The sequence below is a fragment of the Cercospora kikuchii genome, assembly GCF_019650295.1.
Source record: "Cercospora kikuchii DNA, contig_00004, whole genome shotgun sequence".
Classification (NCBI taxonomy): domain Eukaryota; kingdom Fungi; phylum Ascomycota; class Dothideomycetes; order Mycosphaerellales; family Mycosphaerellaceae; genus Cercospora; species Cercospora kikuchii.
In genome coordinates, this window is record NW_025408585.1 from 3,740,077 (window position 1) to 3,760,029 (window position 19,953).

The window sequence follows — 19,953 nt, forward strand, 5'->3', positions numbered from 1 at the left end:
TTTCCTGTTCGGCAACAGCTTTTGTAGCCCTCCAATTTTCTGCGCTGCGAAGCAAGCTCTCCATCGCCTCGAACACACATCCCTCATCCATCTGCAGCACTTGCCGTCTCAGTGCGGGGCGCAGCACTCTGCTCACGCTGACGATCACGATACCAAGTCTCAATGCAGTCGTTGTACATTTCCGTAGCCTTGATCGCCTCTTCAGCCTCTTCGATGTCGCAATCGCCAACGGCGAGTTCGCAGATGGTCGAATGCCGCAGTCGTGATGTCAACTTGGCAGCATCGAGGCGGTCCTTCTGATGTTTGTAGATAGGCGGGACAAGTTCGAGGAACTCTTTCAATGTCCGACAGATCAGGTTTCCCTCCTGATCTCGACTGACAAAACAGTGGTGTACTGTCGAAGCTTCGACGTCGTAGCCGTCAGTGTTGCGTTCCTGGCATACCAACATCGTCCATTCTCCTGCCACAATAGGTTTGACAAGGGGCGTTTCATCGTTGGCCCGACTCCACTTCGCTGCATAAGAATCAAGAAGAGCAGCTGGTAGTGGTGTGACCCTCCAATCCTCTTGAAGCGAGAGTGACATAGCAATCTTGAAGCTCAGGTTATCATATCTGGTAGTGACACGTGCAGGAAGAACCTCAACGGCGAATGTGGTGTACAGGCGAGGAATTAGCTCTTGGGGCGGCATTGGCATATCGTGCAGCGGCAGAGGAACGATGTTGTGTTGTTCTGGAAGATAGCTTTGGCCGATAGCTGCAAAATGGCCACGCTTACCACAAGATTCTGATGTGCTGGCAAAATAGCCTGCCCATGCAACACTGCCTGAAGCAAGACGATCGGGCTGTGCCCCAGAAGATTCCTGTCTGAAAATGCCATATTCAGTTGAACTCTCACTTTCGTTTTCGCGGCGACGAAGTGTGTTGGCAGCAATCCACACTGCCTGACACAAGGAGGGCCCCCGAAGCATTTTGCCAATGGACACATTAGTTATTTGTGGTAGATGCTCATAATTCTCGTTCACAGCCGTCAGAGCTGTTTTGTACATCTCAGGATGTGCGATGTACTCCAGACGGGCACCTGATGCCGCTTCGATCAATGACTTCAGTTCCAGACCTTCGGTGGTGCCGAAACAAATGTTGACGATTTTGGGAGCGTGGGCCAGTTGACTGACGTCCTCTGGCGTCGAGTTGAGACATGGCAGCGTGAGCCTGATCTTGTTGGACGAGTTTTGCAACTCAGTGACAATCTGGAGAAGTTGCTCTGATGTCAAACGAACGAACCCGGAAAGATCCACGTTCCTACGGCCTTGCAGTATTCGTCCTAGCAGCTTTGGCCCGCCTTTGCAGTCGAGAGCTCCAGGTACGAGACGAAAGTAATCCAAGGCGGATTCCGTAAAGTCCGATAGTTTTTCAGCATCGGCGAGCCACGATAAGCCGCCATCCTCATCTTCCACGGCCTGCGAGAAGAGACGCGAGAATGCCTTTTCTCTCAGAGATTCGATACGCGCATCTTCATGTGCAGGCTCATGTCCCTCGCTCAACTCGGCAACATCAGCTGAAGGAGTCTTGAAGGTCTCGTAGGGCCAGGTCTCTGCCAGGGCATCTGCGTCAATCAGAGAAAATCCTTGCAGATCACAAATGACCGAGTCCGTTTCAAGTTGAGCATATGCCTTTGCAACGCGAGAGCTCCAGTCGTCGTCCCCTCCTGCATTTCCCAGATAGGCTCGGTAGCAGGCGAGATACTGACGCGCCTCAAGTGGAGCCATGCTTTGAACGTGCTCTGTTTCGCCCTTTCTCAGAACATAGCTGTCTTTTTTCAGCAGGTTGCAATAGCGTGGATGTTCGGGATCGGTGACGTCAAATATGCTGTAGCCGTCGTCGTTGTCGAAGACCTTGAGACTGTGGGTGATCGGAAAAAGGCGCACTGGATAAAATCCACCGCGGTGTCTCGCGGCACCAGTCATAAGACAGGTAGCGATCATTGGGAATTGCGTTGACTATACACATTTGTCAGTCTCGTCGTGGATGCGACGCCTACAGCGCATCCGCAAGATATGGCGGGCCAGTGATAGTGCCGTGCAAGCAGGATAGCGTATTTTACGGAATCGACTTACCAGTGCCAGCTCGACCTCCCTAACCTCACGCACCCTCTGGACTGTAGGTTCTCCTGATGCGAAAAGTCTGGGGGGCGGTTTGATAGAGTCCCAGTTGGTCTCGTTTGCAACCTGCAAGTCCTGGCGCAGGAGAGATGCGTTGTGTTGGAGTAGGTACAATGTCTGCAAGCAACATTCGACTACCTCTTCCTCAAAGAGACATTGATGGTGAACAGCTGCTAGGACGCGATAGCGACCAGAGACTTTGGCCACAGCGAAGAGCTGATGTCGTTGGCCCATGATGGGTGCGCGGCCTTGCGAATATGTAGTGATTGGCGACTCGAATGACCGCGATGCCGATTCAAGTGTTTGCAAGAACTCGCATCTCGGTGGTGCGGAGTTGGTGGTCGATGGTTAAGGCAGGACGGCCATTTCAACGACGTGCGCCGTTGCTGCCTGCCTTTAGGTTACACAGCAAGGCAGCAGGACCCACTACGCGGGCGAGGACGTGAGTGAATGATTGTGAGTGTGTTCACCACCGAAAGGCATGATCTGGCACCAAGCAACTTGTGCAATGCTGGCTTCATCTAATGCACAGCCGGATCTCTCCTCATCTTCCGCAGACTGAGCATCCTCGTGCACGCAGATACATCATGGCTCGTCGGCATCATCCGGCATATCATCGATGCTACCAGATCAGCTGAGAACGACTGAGATGCCAACGGTGCAGTAGGAGGAGTTGTGACGAAGGACGAAGGACGTGAGGAGCTGCAGTCAGCGCGTCCAATCCTCCGGAGCCCTTTCCGACTGACGCGCCGAGTAGCCGAGCACTGCCCATCATTGCCATCCTCCCGACACAGCACGCCGACTTGACGCTCCCGAGCGGTATGGCGCAGTCAAGCTGTTCCTGTCCAAGGGCGGAACCTGTAGATCGCCTGCTAGTCCAGCGGCGACGCTATTGCAGTGCACGATGATGCGGTAGGATTTGATCGTGCCCGAGTGGCATAAAAGCAAAAAGACCGCGTCCACGACGAACCCGTTGACTATACAGGAACCAAAATGACAGACTCAGCAGAACGAATGAATCTTGCTCCTCTCTCACGACCACCCTCGTACAGCGCGATAGACACATCACCGCACACCGTCATCGACTCTCCTCCGTCCTTCGAACTCCATCACCCCGCAGCAACAGCCAGCATCCAAGTCCTCCAAAACGACACCGTACTCTTCTACGCCGCCTCCTACAATCTCAAAGACGTCTCCGACATCATACTGTACGCAGGCTACGACTCGAAAGGCCCCCAACTCGCCCAGTTGCAACTCATACCTTTCACCAAAGACCTGAGATTCTACATTGGCGGCCTCAAACATCCCGTAGGCGACGACTGGGATCTTGTTCGCTGCGCCGAAAGCGGCAACAAGATTTTCCATCGCAGTCCCATCCACCGCTTCGAAAGCTACAGCCTAGGCCCCAACGGCCAACGCGTAAAAGAGAAGCTCCACTGGCAGAAAACGCATGATCGCAAACTCGGGGCATCGAAGCTTTCGCGCTCAGATTACAAACTCGTAGATGAGATCACGGAAGAGGTCGTAGCGGTATATGTCGATTGCTCGATGCGCTTGGGAACACAAAAAGGGACGATCAGATACGTCAAGAAGCTGGGCGAGATGGCTGAGATGGCAGCGTTGATGGCTTTGTTGGGTTTGCTGGAGCGGTCTCGAAGGCATTCCCAAGCTATTCCTACATCTTATGTGCGGTGATATCCGATTCATTTGCCAATCCAAGAGTATCAAGCATCAAGAACAACAGAAGATCATGACTCTGATGATTTCAGAGGCGGAGCACGTGCTTAGCTGACACTAGGGCCCGACTGTGCTACTCAAGTATCAATGGCAATCCCAAGCATCTTTCGGCCATGTGTTCCAGTGCGGGAAAAGTGGCTTGCGGCCTGCACGGCCAAATTTCATTAGCTTGAAGCGAATGAAGACCATCGTCAAAGCAGATGGACGAAGATGGACTTCAGATGAGCTCAGATGCTGTGAGCCACGATGATACCGCCTCTGATGCCGTCTGATTGTCCAACATAGAGGATTACTGACTGTCGCAGCAACTAAAAGCAAGATCCTCGCCCCACAAGATATGTTGTGAGATATGGCCGGCCAGCTTTGGGCATCTTGTTGGTGACCTTCAAGGACACTATCTTTTTGAGAAAGCCAAAACGTTGCGATTTGCGAACCGCTCTGTTCCACTGGCAAAGCGATGAGTGAGCTTGATGAAGTTGTTAGGTCACAGTGTGGGAACAACACCAAGACGTAGTGCATGCACAGCCACGGCACCAGTCTGCCTCTATGACTAGACCTTGCTTCAACATTGCATGCACTAATGAACTCTCTGGAGCATAGTCTTCGTGAGCGAGGCATAAGCAGAAGCCGTAGAAACTACGCTAGTCACATTTGATGCCTTGATGCCTGAAAAGCGCCCTCTCTATTCCTCATCTCCGCTTCCAAGTCTGCCCAGCGACCCAAAGCGACACTATTGAAAGTCACGCTTCCAGTCGGGCTTCCTCGGTCTTGAGCGACTGACTAACAATTGCTCGCTTCAGGGGCTCGATATGATTCTCCACAGGTATGCTGTGAAGTTCTCCATAAGCTGCACGCCACGATGCGGACCTTCGTGAGGCCATTTCTACCACTGCTTCGGCCCAGCTTGAAACACGCACCCTCATCAAGATTACTGAAGATCGCACCTGGACGCACAACAGCCTACTATTCAAGCAAATCGGCACTGCAGTCTCGGAGCATGGATTCGCGAGAGCGCTATACTGCCGGATTGCGACCTGTGGTAGACACAACATCGACCGGCCGTGGTTTGCTTCCAGAACTCGCCAATGGACTTACATACATGCACAAATGGGGCTTCGTCATCTACCGAGGAACATACGGCGACGAGGAGCAATGGACAGCAGCCATACGCTGGCTGTACGAGCGAACGCTGAACACCCTTCAATCAATTTCGAGGTCTCAGGATGAGCTCGACCAAGTTTGGAAGCAGCTCGATCTCACCGTGATTGAAAATCGCAATCTTCTGGAAGGCGCTACATTACATACCGTCAGGGAACTCCATCGCAAATGGGTGCTGGAATCCCCCGAGTCGGTACGCGGCGGTCCCCTGCCAGAAAACTGGATGCAGAAAGTCGAGGCCGGAGGTGGCGATGCTATGACACATTTCGACCGCTATACGAATGGCCCTTCAGGCTTTCCGAGGTACGGATACTGTGTATACATTGATGATGCTGCACTCGAGTCGATCAGCGCGTTTCGAGGCCAGACACAGGCCGAAAAGGCAGCCTACGTTCGCGTGGTTCAGACCTACTATCTGGATGAGCCACGCCCACTTCACTACGAAGGGCCTGACGCGGAAGAGGAGATGGCTGTATTAGAGAGCGCTGAGGAGCCCGTGGAGGGGATTCGGCGATACGAAGTTGGTTGGATGAAGTATCGCGCCCTGTACCTAATGGATCTCTACACAAGGTTGCACGACACGTGCAGCTGGGACGTTGAGTACAAGCGACCACCAGAGTTGGCGCCGTACAATTGCTAGTGAACTGTCATGTCTAAGCTGAACAACTCATCATTACAAGAGCAGAAGCTTGGCTGTTCTCATACCAGAGCATCGCTTGACATTCACTATTCGAGAAGAAGACATTCATAGGTGGCAAGTTTCTGTTACAATTAAATCGAACGAGATCTGAATGACACGTCGCATACCGAGCGATGTTCTTTGCACCCGGCCCAGACCGAGTTCCAGACACGAAGGCCTTTGACGAATTATGGCTACGTTGAAGAAGTTTCCACAGAAGAGACAGTAGCAGATCGTGACGCTGGTGCAGTCGGCTCGGAAGTTCCTGTAGTGGCAGCGGTGCCGCCGTCGAACGACTCCAGCGTGCGTGTGGCAGTAGAAGAACTGGGGGTGCTTTCGCCGGCCGTTTCTTCCGTATTCCTGTTCGCAGAATTTGCCGACAACTGCTGTGATGTCAAGCCGACTTCGCCATTTACTTCTATGCATACTGGACGCTGATCAGCGTCCTCCATTCCTGCAAACAAGTCCGTATCACAGTCGTCGGCGAGCCAGGAATTCCAGTTTATCAAATCGGCCACACTGACCCTATACATGGCCGCAATATCCTCGCATATGGCGTCTAAGACCCGATCAGCGGCGTCGAAAATGATGTCCATGCAATACATACCGAAGCGGTCAAGGCCGCTTACCGTGGCGAAACATGTGCACGCATTTGTGGTGCCCGGAACAGGATCATCGTTGCCAAGCGAGCATCTTGCCTCTCTGTAGCGGTCTAGTGCCGTTAGTAGAGTATATACTCGGAGGATCAGACAATGGGATAATACCTTCGATGTAATCATCCTCAGAACGGAGGACGCAGTAGCTGAAACCAGGCTGAAGGCGACAGTCACTTTCGGACAGACTGGGGTTCCACGACCGAAGTTTGTCAATGGTAGTCCCAGAAAAATCTGCCACAAAGCTGCATGAATTCATGCGTGTCTCAGCTTTGACCAGATCCTCGCGCGAGCCGGGTTCAAGTTTGACATAGTTCTGGTACTTTACGCAACCTTCGATTGTGCCAGAAGCGCGTGGGAGGAGGAGTTCTGGCTCTCGCGTCGGGACCGTGAAGGGTTCGGTCGGAGTGGCTGTGGCTGTCTGGAAGCTGGTTGAGGATAGAGTGATGAAGTTCGTAGTGGTCGGGTAGCCTGAGTATGTGGTAATGCTTCCAACGGCCTGAACGCAGTAAGAGGTTGCAAGCCACAAGTTTGTGCATTCAGAATCAATGTGTGGATTCAAGAAGTAGAAGTCCCGCAGCGAGAGCTCATGGCGGATAGACACAATGTCGCAAGTGTCACCGGAAACAACCTCGTACCACTTGCCACATCGCGCATTTGAGCTGGGCGCAGCATTGGTGGGTTGCGGTGCCGCGGTCGTCGCTGAGGACGGCGCCAAAGCGGAGCTGGGCTGAGGGTTGGCAATCGGACCACCAGGTGGGCTGGCAATAGTCAGGCTTCATGCTGTCTCGGTTTGCTGCACGGCATTCTTACCTCACGCATATCTCTGCGCCGATCATCGTATCCAGATTCCCGCAATACTCGTTGATGTTGGGGTTCCACGCAATCAGTTGGGCTCCAGTAGCAGTGAATGCTTCCACGATACCAGCACAGGTATCATTTCTCTGGACCGTGTGTATAGAGCATTGACTTGGTATACAAAGCTGTGTGGACTGAGCGGGGTTCTCTTCGCATTCCAAACTCAGCGAATTGGCCAGCAATAGGTGGTATGTCGAAACCCTGTTTGTCTTGGCTATGCTGTTGCACGTGTCTCCGGGTGCAACGGCGTAATGAGAGACACATGTTGAAGTTGGTTGGGCAGGGGCAGTAGAAGTCGCGACTGTGCCCAAGGTATACGGTGCAGGACTGGTGAAAGGGTATCTCGTGTTGCGACAGCTCGAGGTTTGCAGGCGGAACTGCTCTGCAAAAGCGTGATCATAGCCAAATGGAGAATTCAACTGGACTTGGGCGGCACTGAGCAAACAGTGACCGCAGTCTTTGTTGTGTGCCGAGGGGGCGCGGCTGGAGTCGTTGTGCCATCGGCCAAGGACATCATCACACCAGGTGTTCGTAGTGCTATCAGCTATTAGGCCAGCGGAACCTGGGCGTTTGAGAGATGAAAAGCGTCACCTCTTTCTGCATGCCAGCGAGTATGTGTACAAAAAGCGATCGACTACAAAGGTGGCTGATGCCTAGCATTAGCCCAACTCGACTGGATTGGCGCTTCATCATGGGCAGTCATACCAGGATAGACCACGCCCTCGAATTCGGTCCGTTCGCTGGTCGCAGTACAGTTTTGCTGGATGGCGGTGCGGGTGTCCAGCAAAGACTGCCGGCATGCTTCGGTGCAAAGCTCATTGAGCTCGTGGGGAAAGAGTCGGGGGTTACTGGCGCACGTCAACTCATGGCTCTTGCCAACCGTGATTCCTCACACCCACTCAAGTGCTCGCTCTGCAAGGAAAGCCGGACACGAGACGGTTCGCCGGAGGGCTGCGAGGCAGCTGCTGCTGACGTTACGGTTGATCGGTGGAATGGGGTAGTCAACCATGCGCTGCGCGTGAGTAAGATGAAGCACACAGGCAAGAAGAACAATGGGCAAGAAGAAGATATCAAACATGGCTGCAAAGTGCTGCCGGGGCCGCTTCCGGCTGAAGCAAATGTCGACGACGACGGAGGGAACACATCGCTCCTATGCTCTCTCGACGCCCTCATATCATCTACACACGGCACACGTTCGTGAGTTGCATCGCAATTTGCCAGGACTGTTCGCTCGCGCTCGGCCAAGACCGGCAAGCGACTCGGCACGGCACGGTGGCCGTACGCCGATCGCAAGTCCATTGGCTGTTTTGGCGAGGCGGATCGTGCACTGAAGCCACGGCGGCCGCTTCTGGCATCTCTTTTCAACAACATCTGTCCCAGGCTCCTGACCATCTAGTGCTGTGCCTCACTGTCGGGCTCTGAGCACCTTGGCCACACTCTTTCAGCCTCTCCAAGCGACTTAGCCACACTATCGACAACAAGTCCAAAAGCCTGTTGCCCATGCAATCTCGTAGACGCATCCTGCGGCCTGGCAGCTTCGTCAAAACATCGCATTCGAGGCACGGCACTCAATCTCATAGGGCCAGATGGAACACATGACCAGACCGCTCCGCTTCTGCGGTGTAAATGAGATCTTGTCAAAGTTTAGGACAATCTGGCCAAGGTCTTCGTGCGCTGCCCGGCCGCTCAGCGCTGCGAGACTGTGCCCTGGCACAAGAATGCATTTGAACACCAGGCATATACCTTTTGGTTGTCTCAAGGCCGTTCGGAATCACTCTCTTGCCAACATCACTTTTCGTGTCCTCGTCTTTTCTTTTTCGTCATGGCTCCACGCCCGCACACTCTTTCTCTTCCCAGTCTATTCCTTGCCTTGCTCTTTCTTCTTGCATTCTCCCGAGCCCACGACTCACTCTCAGATGACCTCGCCGCTCGAGGCATTTCGCATGTACACGCACATCGCCATGCCCATCATCACCGTCGTTATGAACGCCCCATTGACGTCGTCGAATCGACTGACTTAGCCAGCAATGAAATTCCCACCAACTCTTCCTCCCTGGTGAAGAGGAATGATGGAAGCTGTGCTCGGGACCGACCATGCGGTAACAAGGCATGCTGTGGGCCCTCAGGCTTCTGTGGCTACGGTAAGTCTCGTTATTGCGAGATGATCGAAAACGGGCGTGCTGATTCTTCTGCTCAGGTCCAGAATATTGTGGAACAGGATGTATGTCCAACTGTAACGCAAGAGCTGAATGTGGAAAGTTCGCATCCCCTGCGGGTAAACAGTGTCCACTCAATACCTGGTGAGTACATGCCGCACGCGCAGACCATATAGCTGTGCTAACACTCCACAGCTGCAGCGAATTTGGCTTTTGTGGAACCACTTCGGAGTTTTGCAATAGTAAATGCCAAAGCAATTGTCGACTAAATCCACCGCCTCCTGCTGGCAGCCCCAGGGGCCAGGCTCTACGAAAAGGTAAACAAGACAAGCATGGCCCGAGAGCTCTGTTAATGAGTGTTGCCCGCAGTCATCGGATACTACGAGACATGGATGGACAGATCAAGCTGCAACCGCGTGCGTCCAACAGATCTTCCAAGTGAGTCCATGCGATCAAGAGCTTTATCGATGCTGACGTCCGACAGTCGATGCACTGACGCATCTGAACGTCGCCTTCGCATATGTTGAGCCTGGAACCTATAGAATCGTAACGATGGACCCCCAGACCCCAGCTCGATTATTCAAAGAGTGCAATGATCTCAAGCGATACAAGAGCGACCTCAAAGTGTACATCAGCATAGGGGGTTGGACATTCAGCGACAATGGCACTGCCACGCAACCTCTGCTGGGCGAGATTGCTGCCGATGCAGGACGACGCCAGCGGTTTGCGGACAACGTTGTTCGTTTCATGAACGAATATGGGTTTGACGGGATGGATCTCGACTGGTGAGACACCAAGTTGTCATGCGGAGAGCGCAGCTAACTCGTGCTCGACAGGGAATAGTATGCCATTGAACGACCATGTGGACAGTACTGAGCTGACACTGACAGTCCCGGTGCACCCGATCGTGGTGGGCGCGCCCGAGATGTTGGCAACTTCGTTCTCATGATGGACGTGATGCGTGCCACGTTCAATCGTCAACCTCGGCCTTTAGGCTTGACATTGACAGTGCCGGCGTCGGTAATTGAGATCAATCGCACTTGCAATTGCTTGACTGATTTGCACAGTATTGGTACTTACGTTGGTTCGATCTTGCAAGGCTGATGCGCTCTCTCGACTGGATCAATCTTGTGAGTCAAGCCTCCAGCATTGCTCGCACAAACATACTGAGACCTAACAGATGAGCTATGATTTACATGGAACGTGGGACGAGTTCAACCCAATGTCAGTGTACGAAGCCCGGCGCCATGCTAAGCTAATCGGTTCCTCCAGTGGTGCACGTGTATTTGGACATACAAACTTGACGGAGATCAAGCAGGCAGCAGAGCTTCTCTGGCGTGTCAACATTCCACCGGAGAAGGTCATGCTCGGCTACGGCTTCTACGGCCGCGCGTTTCAACTCGCCAACCCAAGTTGCACAGCGCCTGGGTGCCCATTCAGAGGAGGCGCGCGAGCTGGTCCATGCTCTGACACGAGTGGGTTTCTGACCTACTACGAGATCATGGCTTTGATGAGGAGAAACCCAAACCTTCGGCCAGTCTGGGACAGAGAAGCGGCTGTGAAATATCTCACTTTCGACAACGATCAATGGGTTTCATACGACGACAAGGACACATTCAAGCAGAAAATTGACTGGGCTAACAGTATCGGTCTGGGAGGGGCGCTTATCTGGGCATCCGATCAAGGTCAGTGACAAAGCGCTGCTTTTGTGCCTATGCTAACGCGTCGAGCAGATGATGATAGATACTCTGCCCACACCGGTCTTGTTGGAAGGGCTGTCGGGGTACCGAACACAGATGCTACTCCATTTGAACCTAGACCCGAATCACTGGCTCAGGGTATGGTGCAGGAGACTGGAGGTGGCTGTGTGATAGTGAGAGACTGCACCGACCAGAACAACCAGGTAGCCTCAAGATGCGGGCCTGGCTTCACCAAAGTGGGCTGGGAGAAAGGTGGCTGTGGAAATGTAAGGCCAAATGCACTGACCCAGAGCCCGTCCAGCTGACACGCCAACTACAGGGATTCGCAAAGAGCATATGCTGTCCAGCCAGTGCTGCCCCTAGAGGCTGTCTATGGCGTGGTGGTACAGGCGCTGCCACGGATTGTAATGGACAATGCCACGAAGGCGAATCTCAGCTCTTCACCTCGTCATGGGGAGGAAACCCTGCCGAGCGCGGCGGCAACAGAAAGAAATGTGGTCGTGGTATCAAATCTTTCTGCTGCCAGGCTCCAAACTTCTCTGCTACCACTGAAGGATGTTACTGGACAGGATGGTGAGCGCTTTCGGATCACCCAGCAAGGCATGAAACTGATCCCATCACAGTGGAGGCTCGTGTAATGTAGGGGACACATCTCTCATCCGACGGCCGGGCACATGGTGCGTTCTCGGGCAACAAGAAACGTATTGCTGTCCGTCTCCCAGCAACTTGCATCAATGCACATGGCGTGGATCAGCACCCGATTGCGCAGACGCCAAGTGCAGTCGCAACGAGGTCACTATTCAGCGACACCCTTCGGGGTCTGGTGCGCTGTGCAGTTGTAAGTCCCAATTTTGGAGCTTTCTTAGAGCTTGAGTTAATGTTCGCAGGGGGCCGGAAGAAAGTCGCTTGCTGTCAAGTCAGGGCAGCACCTCCGAAACCGCTGACATGCCCGGCAAGTTACTGTGACACGAATCCCGAGCTGTGTAGAGGCCTGGGTAGCGTTCCGTCACTGGCCAAAAGACTCGAGCAATGTAGCCTCAACGACGACCAATGCTCTGCTCTTGGGCAACCCGACACTTTAGGCGAAGCCTTCGAACCTGAAGTCATCGAGCCAAGGGCCGACGGAAAAAAGAGAGTCATAAAATGGGGGTCGAAGATTCCCTACTACTCGACTGGCAAATTTTGGAGTACTGCTGCCCGTCGCGCTACGATTCCGCACGAGTTCATGGAGGTGGTCGCTGGCCCATGTCATCGTCCACAGGTTCGAGCCAGGCCCATTGATATCAACAGACTTGATCTACTCCCGAGACCGCAAGTCGAGCATCCAATAGAGGTGAGTATCGTTTACCGAGCGGGGCTTATGCTCGTGCTGACAATCATTCCGTGCAGTTCCAACTGCTACACAGGTTCGGCGATGCGTTAGAGGACGGCACACTTCCCGGCGGCTCACGTGTTCACCCATTGCCGCTCCCATATTTGGGGGGAGAGTTTCTGGAAGAGAGTCTTCCTGCGGAAGTCTCCAGCTTGAATGGAGGTCTCATTCGAAGCCGGATACCCGCACGCCGTATCGCGGAAGCTTTGGGGTCGAATTTTAACTTCAGGCCTTTCATCTTGACTGAAGGCAGCTTGAACGAGCTTAAGGGGCGGCTCTTTGGCCAGAAAGCTCTGTTTTCAGACGAGGTGATGATACCTCTGCGTCATGATGCCTTCGACGGCAACATAGATGACGTGTCGAAATACTTCAGCACGCTCAGCTCGGCAAGTGAACCCCATTCGAGCGGTTGAACCACATCTACTACCCACAACTTGCTCTATGGCTAACTAATACTCGACTCATAGATCTTGGCGGTCTACGACTACTCGAATCACCCCCGAATATCCAGTCGCATGCGCCTCGTGCGACAACTGGTCGAGCGAGAAACGCGATTGATCGAGTCCTATCAGCCTGGCGCACTTGGTCTCACCGATGTTTGGCGCACGTATCTTCCGGACATTATGTACGAGATCGAGCAGCATGGTTACTGGTGGATTGATCTCGAGCTTCTCCACATGGACCTGCTGGCGCGATCAAAATTGAATTTGCCTATGTATCTGCAAATCATGCAGGAGGCAAATGCGTTCCGGCGCGTAATGGGGCAGACGATGATCTTACCAGGCGTGTTGGAAGACCCTGATGAAGATGATCTAGACTGATGTTGTTCTTTTGCAGAATTAGTGCATGGTTTATATTTCCAATGGCCATTATCTTACTACAGGTGATTAACTGACTGCTGAATCGATGTTAGAAGTGAGTCGATGACAGCCAGTCATGTAGACCTATTTCTTGTGCCGAATGCTCTTGCTTCCATCTCGATCTTTTCTCACTTCCATCCCCGCTTCTCCTCCCTCTCCATGATCTCACCTTCTGCTTGCATCTCTTCCATCATATTTCAGCTCGTCGAGATCTTTCTTCGAATCACCGCTTGCGGCTTCCAAGGCCGCTTCTTTTGGCATCCAAATTCTGGTCGCACAACTTCTCGGATGCCACGATATATACCCGTGAAGGAGTAGAAGAAGAAAGAGTCGTGACGGTATTGTGCTGTCCATGGAGTTTGTTGCCAGGTCAATACATCACAACCATCAATTACTATCGGCATGAAACCTAGCAACATCCTCATTTCAAATGATTCGGAAGTCTTTGTGCTCGATAGAGACGTGCGTAGAAGTTTGTCTTCGTTCCGGCAGATCGACTTCATGTATAGGGCCAACGGTTGTGGTCTCGTATGCGATGATCAGAACCAGCATAATTACTAATCCAAACTTTCGACACTGTGAGTACCTACTAACGGGAATCAGCCTACGCGTAAGTGGCATGGAAAGGCCACATCCCCGGTGTGAAAATAGCTGTTCGTATTTATGTCAATCTGCCCGTTCGAGGGCTCATCACGCTCTATAATATATTTTGCCTAGAGCTCAAAGGGTATACCTAAACTTCGGATCTCCCTCGAGGACCATCTCTCCACGATCAGCTTTCTTATTCTGCCGAGCGAAAACAACCGTGTTGAACGCAACGATCACAATGATCATCACGTTGACCGCGATACAAGCGATGATGCCGGGAATATAAGTCGGAGCATCCTGAGAGCGGAAGACGGTACTGCCTGCAATGCCACCAATACCGCCGAAGCCGACGAGCGTGGCCGAGGCAAAGGCTCGTTTCCACTGGCCTCGTACGTTGTTTGCTCTGGAGTGAAATATCAGCATGGAGTGGCTGGAAGTGTGAGGGATGACACTTACTGGTATGCCATGACTGTTGGGATACCGCCGTTTGATGCCATGCAAATGAGGAAGGTTCCAAAGTAGCGTGCGCCAGCAGAATGAGCCCAGCCCTAGGGTGCACCGTCAGCTCGAGCTCTCCAAAGTAACAGGAGAAGAGACTCACCAGCACTGCAGCTCCAATGATACCCAGTGTTGCAGTGAAAAAGAGCAGTGGACCTCGCACTCGGTACTTGTCGCCGATCCAAGCACAAGAAAACATCACAAGAGCAGAGGCAGCGTATGGGGGCGCCGTCAACAATTGCGATTCTCCAACATCGAAGCCCATATTCGAATTAAGGATGATAGGCAGGAAGAACGCCAGAGCGTAAGCTTGCGTTGTGAGACCACTATTACTGTCAGTGCGAAGCTCGTGCCGGAAATGGATCAAGTCACTCACAAGAAGCACAGCGCAAACAGCCAAATTTTCCAATCTGCGCCTGCGGCCAACCATTTGCGGAAGTTCCAGGGCTCCTGCGCAGAGTCACCTCGATCTTTATCGATGCGTCGAAGGATGAATTCGATTTCTTCGCGGTTCAAGAATTTCCAGTGTTTCTTGTTTACGGCTACGTCTGGGAAGTCGACGAGGAATGCGAAGCCGAGGAAGGCCTGTCAAGGATTATCAAAATCAGCTTCGCCCCCCCTTTGCGAACGAAAAGAAGTGCCAATACTTACAGCGGCGACTGTCAACAGTCCAAAGACCAGGAAGATCCAGCGCCATCCTTCAAGACCGGCCCTTCCATCCTATACCAAGTCAGCTAAAATTCGCATTGAACCTGATGGTATAGCCCACCAATTGCATGAGGCCATATGCGAGAATACCAGAGCAACCCGATGCGACCAGACCAAGCGCGTAGAATCCGGCATAGCGCTTCTGCATATCATATCTCGCATACCATGTGGAAATCAGATATACCACACCGGCTACTCAAAGTCAGCACGCCTGGCTGAATCATAAAGTGATTCGACTTACGGAAATACCCAGCTTCAAATAGACCCAAGAGAAGACGCAAAGGCACCAGAACGACCCAGTCCTGGACGAAGCTGAAGCCAATCTGCCATAGTCAGTACAATGACTGCAGTAGCGAAGGTTGTCCAGCCTACCATAACAGCACCCCATGCCAGGCAGATCCCCGACAGAAATATTCTTGGGCCAATCTTTCTCGTCAATAGCGTGGCAGGAGGCTGAAAAATCGTGTAGGTGATGAAGAAGACCAGGGAGATAAGGCTCTACACATCAGGTGTTAGCAGATGCCACGATGACCTTGCCATCTACATAGAAACTCACGTAACGGAACCCAGTCAATTGGAGGTCGACCGACATTCCCGCAATATTGGCATTCGGCAAATTCGACCGGTCCATAAGACTGTTCATGTAGATGATACCAGCGACAGTGATCAATCTCGCATCCAGGCGATGGATAATCTTGCGCTGCTCCGCGTACGAGTAGACCGGGTCATCGTCGAGGGCCTCTGGAGTAAGCGTCTTCTCCTGATCGGAGTCATCACTTCTGTGTTCATTATACACCGGCGAATCCGAGATCTTCTCAACATCGAGAGTGTCCGTCTTGAGAGCCGCCATTTTTGCGAATAGCGATAATGAAAAAGGCGAGACCACAGATCCAAGAGCGACCAGGCAGACGTCCCCATCATAAAGAAACCGTTCCTTTCTTTCTCGGGTGTGACCCTAGACACGGCGCCGCGTCCTCAGATCAAGAATGCCGAGACCTTGGGGTCTCCATGATAGTGGAGTCCGTCATCCTGGTCTTGCGTACAGAAACGCGATTACCTCCCAGATCTCTCTCGGACATGATATCGCATCTGGCAAAGACCGGTCCACACATGCAGCGGGGAAATTTCTTGGGGATTATTGGCGAATGACCGAGTGGAGCGGATGTCTGTTGAGAAGTGTCGTACTTCGCCTACAAAATCGGCTCACGTGGCTCTCGCGTGTCGCGGCGGAAGTCGCGGTCTTGGCCTACGTGAGTATTGGCATTTCTCGCTTTATTTCAGACGGTCATGAGTGGCCCCAGATCATGGCTTCCGCGGTACAAGACTTATGCAAAGAAAGATCTTCGTCGAGGGGCTGTGCTGGTTGCTTGTATGGAGTCTGCAGAAACGTGCAGGCTTCGGACGACATACATTTTTGGATCGCTCGAGTTTCTTGAATTCTTGGCACCGACGCGGCATCGACATTCCTTAACTGGGGTCTGGGGAAAGCGTGTGGTCCTCTGCTCACAGGAATGACCCGAATAAATGCCTGCTCAGAGGGTCGAGAACATAATGGCTGCCAGCGATCTAAAGCTGGAGGGTGTCACAGACTCACTGTTTCCGAGTGATGCACACACCGCATATGCCTTATCTGCATTCGGGCCCGAAGCTGAGGAGGCACGAAGACCCTCTTCTCAAAAGAGGATTCATCGTACTGATGAGGGTATGGAGCTAGAATGAACGTTTCGCCGTCGTTGCAGTACTCTGGTCTCGGTCGACCACCAGCTACAGCAGTCACCGACAATGAACAGGGTGTACACGCGGATCCCTCGGAACTGCCACACCAAAACCTGAGGCACTCCAGCTGAGCCGAGCCGAGCGACATGGCCCTGTAATGTCCGGCAGCCGCAGAAGAAGGGCTCTGAGAAGGCGACAAGTCGTTCAGTCGTAACCGAGTAAGATCTTCTGTGCGACCAGGACCTGAAGCTGTTGCTGTGGAAGGAAGTGTCGCAGAGACGTGGTCGCTGTGGAACTACGCCCAGAGAAGAGATGTCGCGTCAGAGTTGCCGCCGGCACATCTTTCGCCGACGATACATGAGACGGGCAAGGCGAGGTCTGCTGAGCGCCTTGCCAGTACTGCTGGAGCATTCTCGTTGGTGAGTAATGGAATCCGAGTTCTACAGAAAGTATAGCTTTGTGGAAAGTATGCCTGAAACATACCAAAGGTGGTTGCGCGAGAATGATCTCGCAGGAGCTGGGTCCGTGCCAAGAATCTCCACCCTTTGCTCACTGCGACAAAGGGTCAATCTTCTCACGGGACCTCGATAGCCTGACGAGCAAGGCCGTATCAGAAAATGCGCAGCTACCAGACCTCCAGCCAGAACAGCCTGCGGTGAAACATCGGGTGTTCACACGCTCGCAATCGAGACCGATTTCCCCTCAGCGGCTTTGGATACCGAGTAGGTCGCGATGGTGGCCCGTGGGTACGCATAGCTATCCGCTGTTGGCCCCTCACTGCGTTGCGTGTCATAGAGAGGAGACAACTCATGTGCTGATCATCTTAACTGGAAATCGTTACACGTAGTCGTCAATATCATCAATGTCGTACTAATTCCTACGCAGCCGTGCCCAGAGCTCCCGTCTGGCTTCCAGCAGACCATCCCGCAGCCTGTCTGATGAACCCTGATTTTCCGCAGCCCTTCGCGTCAAGAAGTGTAGACATTCTCGCACGGATCCCCAGTGCACACACTTGAAGACTCGCGGTGCGACTTGCTTCTGCGTTTCTGCTTCCTCGCCAGTCAGATGCTTCGCTGCTTCCCGCGCTGCTTCAACACGTAGTAGTAATTCTCCACTGACGTGATCTGCCATTCCGTATAGTTGGCCAAACTCCAGAGTGTTCGGCTTGTCTCCTCGCAGAACGAGGTTCTTGTGGAGTTTTGCGGCTCGTTGGATTGATTCTGCGTTGTGTCCAGCCAGAAACGTGCGGACCTTAGGGAAGTTCTCAGGTCCGATATCGTCGTAAGATCGCGTAAGAAGTGATTGCGCAATTCCGTTGTACGAGGCATCTGTATCGGCTTTCGTGTCGTGGATACGTGACCGAATGTCGTGCAAAATATATGCTCCTCGGACGAGCTTCACTCCCAATGCCCAGCCCTCTTGTTGTGCGAGCTTCAAATGATCACGAATGATCCCTCGAGTCGCTTTGAGGTATGCTTGATACGTGTTAAGCACGAGCACTTCGCCGTTGACGTTGTATTGCCGCATGAGATCGACCGTCCAGCGATCGATCGTGGTTTGGAAGACTTGCTGCTCGGCATCGAGGAATATTCGTGTGCCTTGTGCCTGAGCTGTTTGCATAATCTTGTGCAGAGCAGCACTGAACTCTGCTGGAGGTTCATCGCCCGATTTCAAAGCTTCGGCTATGCTTTGACCAGCCCCGGTATATCTGAAAACGCATCAGCAGAGAAGTAGGGATTGAGCAACGATTACACTGACTTCATGCCCATGTAATCACCTTTGCCGAGGCACGAAAGAGTCTTGAGGTTGCCTTCCAGCCACATTTGAATGTGTTTGGAAGACAAATCGACCTTGGAGCTTTCGGCAGCACCATGAGCGACGATCTCGCGAGCATACTGGAGGATTACTCCAGCATATCCAGATGCCTTGAGACGGTTTAAGACAGGTACAATCTCCCGCTGTTCATTCCCTGCGCAGAAGTGATTGTACACCAATGCTCGTAGCACTTTATTGAGAATAACGTTCCTGTCGGGATCGAGCAAAGCGCTGCGTGTACTTGCGAGGCGGCTTAGCATTCCCATTCCCAAATTTGAGAGGGCCGGACTGGCAAATAATTGACCCAGGAAGATCGTCCTCAGCAAGGCAGGTAGCGGTAGGCTCTTCAATGGCCGGTGTGATGGTCTTGCTGGCGGCAGTCCGGCTCCAGTCATCGGACCCTGGACTGTAAATTGCGTATCATGACTGGCGATGGTGTTATGTCTGTTGCGGCCTTGTGTCGAGATGCTGCGAGTCAATGGGAGTTGCAAACATCGGAATGCGCTGATTCGGACACGCTGCCCATGATACATTGCCGGCTTAAGTGTCATTTTCGAGCGTGAGACGACCTGTTGAAGAAGATCTCAATGCCTAAGAGTTGATTGCAATGTCAAGTCATAGCATCTGATCATGTGCAACATGGGTCCGCGCGGCAAGCGGCGGCCCAGGTCCTACTTGCCTGTTTGGGAGCTCTAGTTGGACGGAGCGGAAGTGCGACGATAGCTCTCGCACTGCGTTCCCAGCTCGTATCATGTTGCCTTGAAGTATGATAAGCTATCACGCCAAACTCGTCATCGCTGTTGGCTCTGATACTCGCACCCGGAATGGGTCCGGCGTCCACGCCCGCGTTGGTCTGGTACTGCCGTCAATCGGCTCATGTTTGTACTTGAGTCCGGAGAAAGATGACTGTGGTCAAGGACTTGGTTACACCTTCCGGCCCCATTGAAAGATTCAGCAATGGTGGGCCTCGTCTCTGTTGATGTACCGGCGATGGCAGAAGACGAGGTACAAGAGTAAAGTTGAAGGTGAAGTCGGCGTCTCTCCTCTTGGCACAGCATCCGTGCGCCGTGTTGGCAATTGGCAGTTACTCTTCCACACGTGGCAACCTTCACGCACACCATCGTACTTCCAACCATTCGGGGGTCAGCTCACGTTTGGACTATGCCAATTCTCCTCCGTGGACTCGGGGCACGGCAGCGCACAGAGTCCGTGACAGAGAGACGCGAAAAAACGGCCCGCGAGTAAAAGGGTTTGCACGAGTAGTCTCTCATCAGCAAGCTTAACAAACACGAACGG

At 52.9% G+C, this 19,953-nt stretch overlaps 7 protein-coding genes across 7 annotated transcripts; 3 read left to right on the forward strand and 4 right to left on the reverse strand.

Moving 5' to 3' along the window:
- Positions 1–83: 83 nt before the first annotated feature.
- On the reverse strand, positions 84–2,393 carry CKM354_000768000 (uncharacterized protein; the record flags this gene model as incomplete). The annotated part of the gene is made up of 2 exons (XM_044803035.1): positions 84–1,997; positions 2,115–2,393. The coding sequence occupies 2 exons, from the start codon at positions 2,391–2,393 to the stop codon at positions 84–86; spliced, it is 2,193 nt and encodes a 730-aa protein (XP_044658970.1).
- Positions 2,394–3,152: 759 nt separating this feature from the next.
- On the forward strand, positions 3,153–3,854 carry CKM354_000768100 (uncharacterized protein; the record flags this gene model as incomplete). The annotated part of the gene is made up of 1 exon (XM_044803036.1): positions 3,153–3,854. One exon carries the CDS (start codon positions 3,153–3,155, stop codon positions 3,852–3,854), a length of 702 nt encoding a protein of 233 aa, XP_044658971.1.
- Positions 3,855–4,755: 901 nt separating this feature from the next.
- CKM354_000768200 (uncharacterized protein) lies at positions 4,756–5,694 on the forward strand (the record flags this gene model as incomplete). The annotated part of the gene is made up of 1 exon (XM_044803037.1): positions 4,756–5,694. The coding sequence occupies one exon, from the start codon at positions 4,756–4,758 to the stop codon at positions 5,692–5,694; it is 939 nt and encodes a 312-aa protein (XP_044658972.1).
- Positions 5,695–5,927: 233 nt separating this feature from the next.
- On the reverse strand, positions 5,928–8,322 carry CKM354_000768300 (uncharacterized protein; the record flags this gene model as incomplete). Its single annotated transcript, XM_044803038.1, has 7 exons — positions 5,928–6,292; positions 6,341–6,445; positions 6,498–7,147; positions 7,200–7,781; positions 7,836–7,890; positions 7,950–8,092; positions 8,144–8,322. 7 exons carry the CDS (start codon positions 8,320–8,322, stop codon positions 5,928–5,930), a joined length of 2,079 nt encoding a protein of 692 aa, XP_044658973.1.
- A 991-nt stretch (positions 8,323–9,313) lies between these two features.
- CKM354_000768400 (uncharacterized protein) lies at positions 9,314–13,293 on the forward strand (the record flags this gene model as incomplete). The annotated part of the gene is made up of 16 exons (XM_044803039.1): positions 9,314–9,385; positions 9,442–9,465; positions 9,528–9,544; positions 9,596–9,717; positions 9,770–9,838; positions 9,885–10,185; positions 10,291–10,420; positions 10,468–10,530; positions 10,581–10,624; positions 10,673–11,085; positions 11,134–11,366; positions 11,420–11,673; positions 11,724–11,938; positions 11,988–12,433; positions 12,490–12,858; positions 12,940–13,293. The coding sequence occupies 16 exons, from the start codon at positions 9,314–9,316 to the stop codon at positions 13,291–13,293; spliced, it is 3,126 nt and encodes a 1,041-aa protein (XP_044658974.1).
- Positions 13,294–14,052: 759 nt separating this feature from the next.
- CKM354_000768500 (uncharacterized protein) lies at positions 14,053–15,976 on the reverse strand (the record flags this gene model as incomplete). The annotated part of the gene is made up of 9 exons (XM_044803040.1): positions 14,053–14,323; positions 14,377–14,468; positions 14,522–14,750; positions 14,795–15,003; positions 15,070–15,138; positions 15,188–15,318; positions 15,368–15,449; positions 15,499–15,624; positions 15,683–15,976. The coding sequence occupies 9 exons, from the start codon at positions 15,974–15,976 to the stop codon at positions 14,053–14,055; spliced, it is 1,503 nt and encodes a 500-aa protein (XP_044658975.1).
- A 1,736-nt stretch (positions 15,977–17,712) lies between these two features.
- Positions 17,713–19,208, reverse strand: CKM354_000768600 (uncharacterized protein; the record flags this gene model as incomplete). Its single annotated transcript, XM_044803041.1, has 2 exons — positions 17,713–18,550; positions 18,601–19,208. The coding sequence occupies 2 exons, from the start codon at positions 19,206–19,208 to the stop codon at positions 17,713–17,715; spliced, it is 1,446 nt and encodes a 481-aa protein (XP_044658976.1).
- Positions 19,209–19,953: the final 745 nt, after the last annotated feature.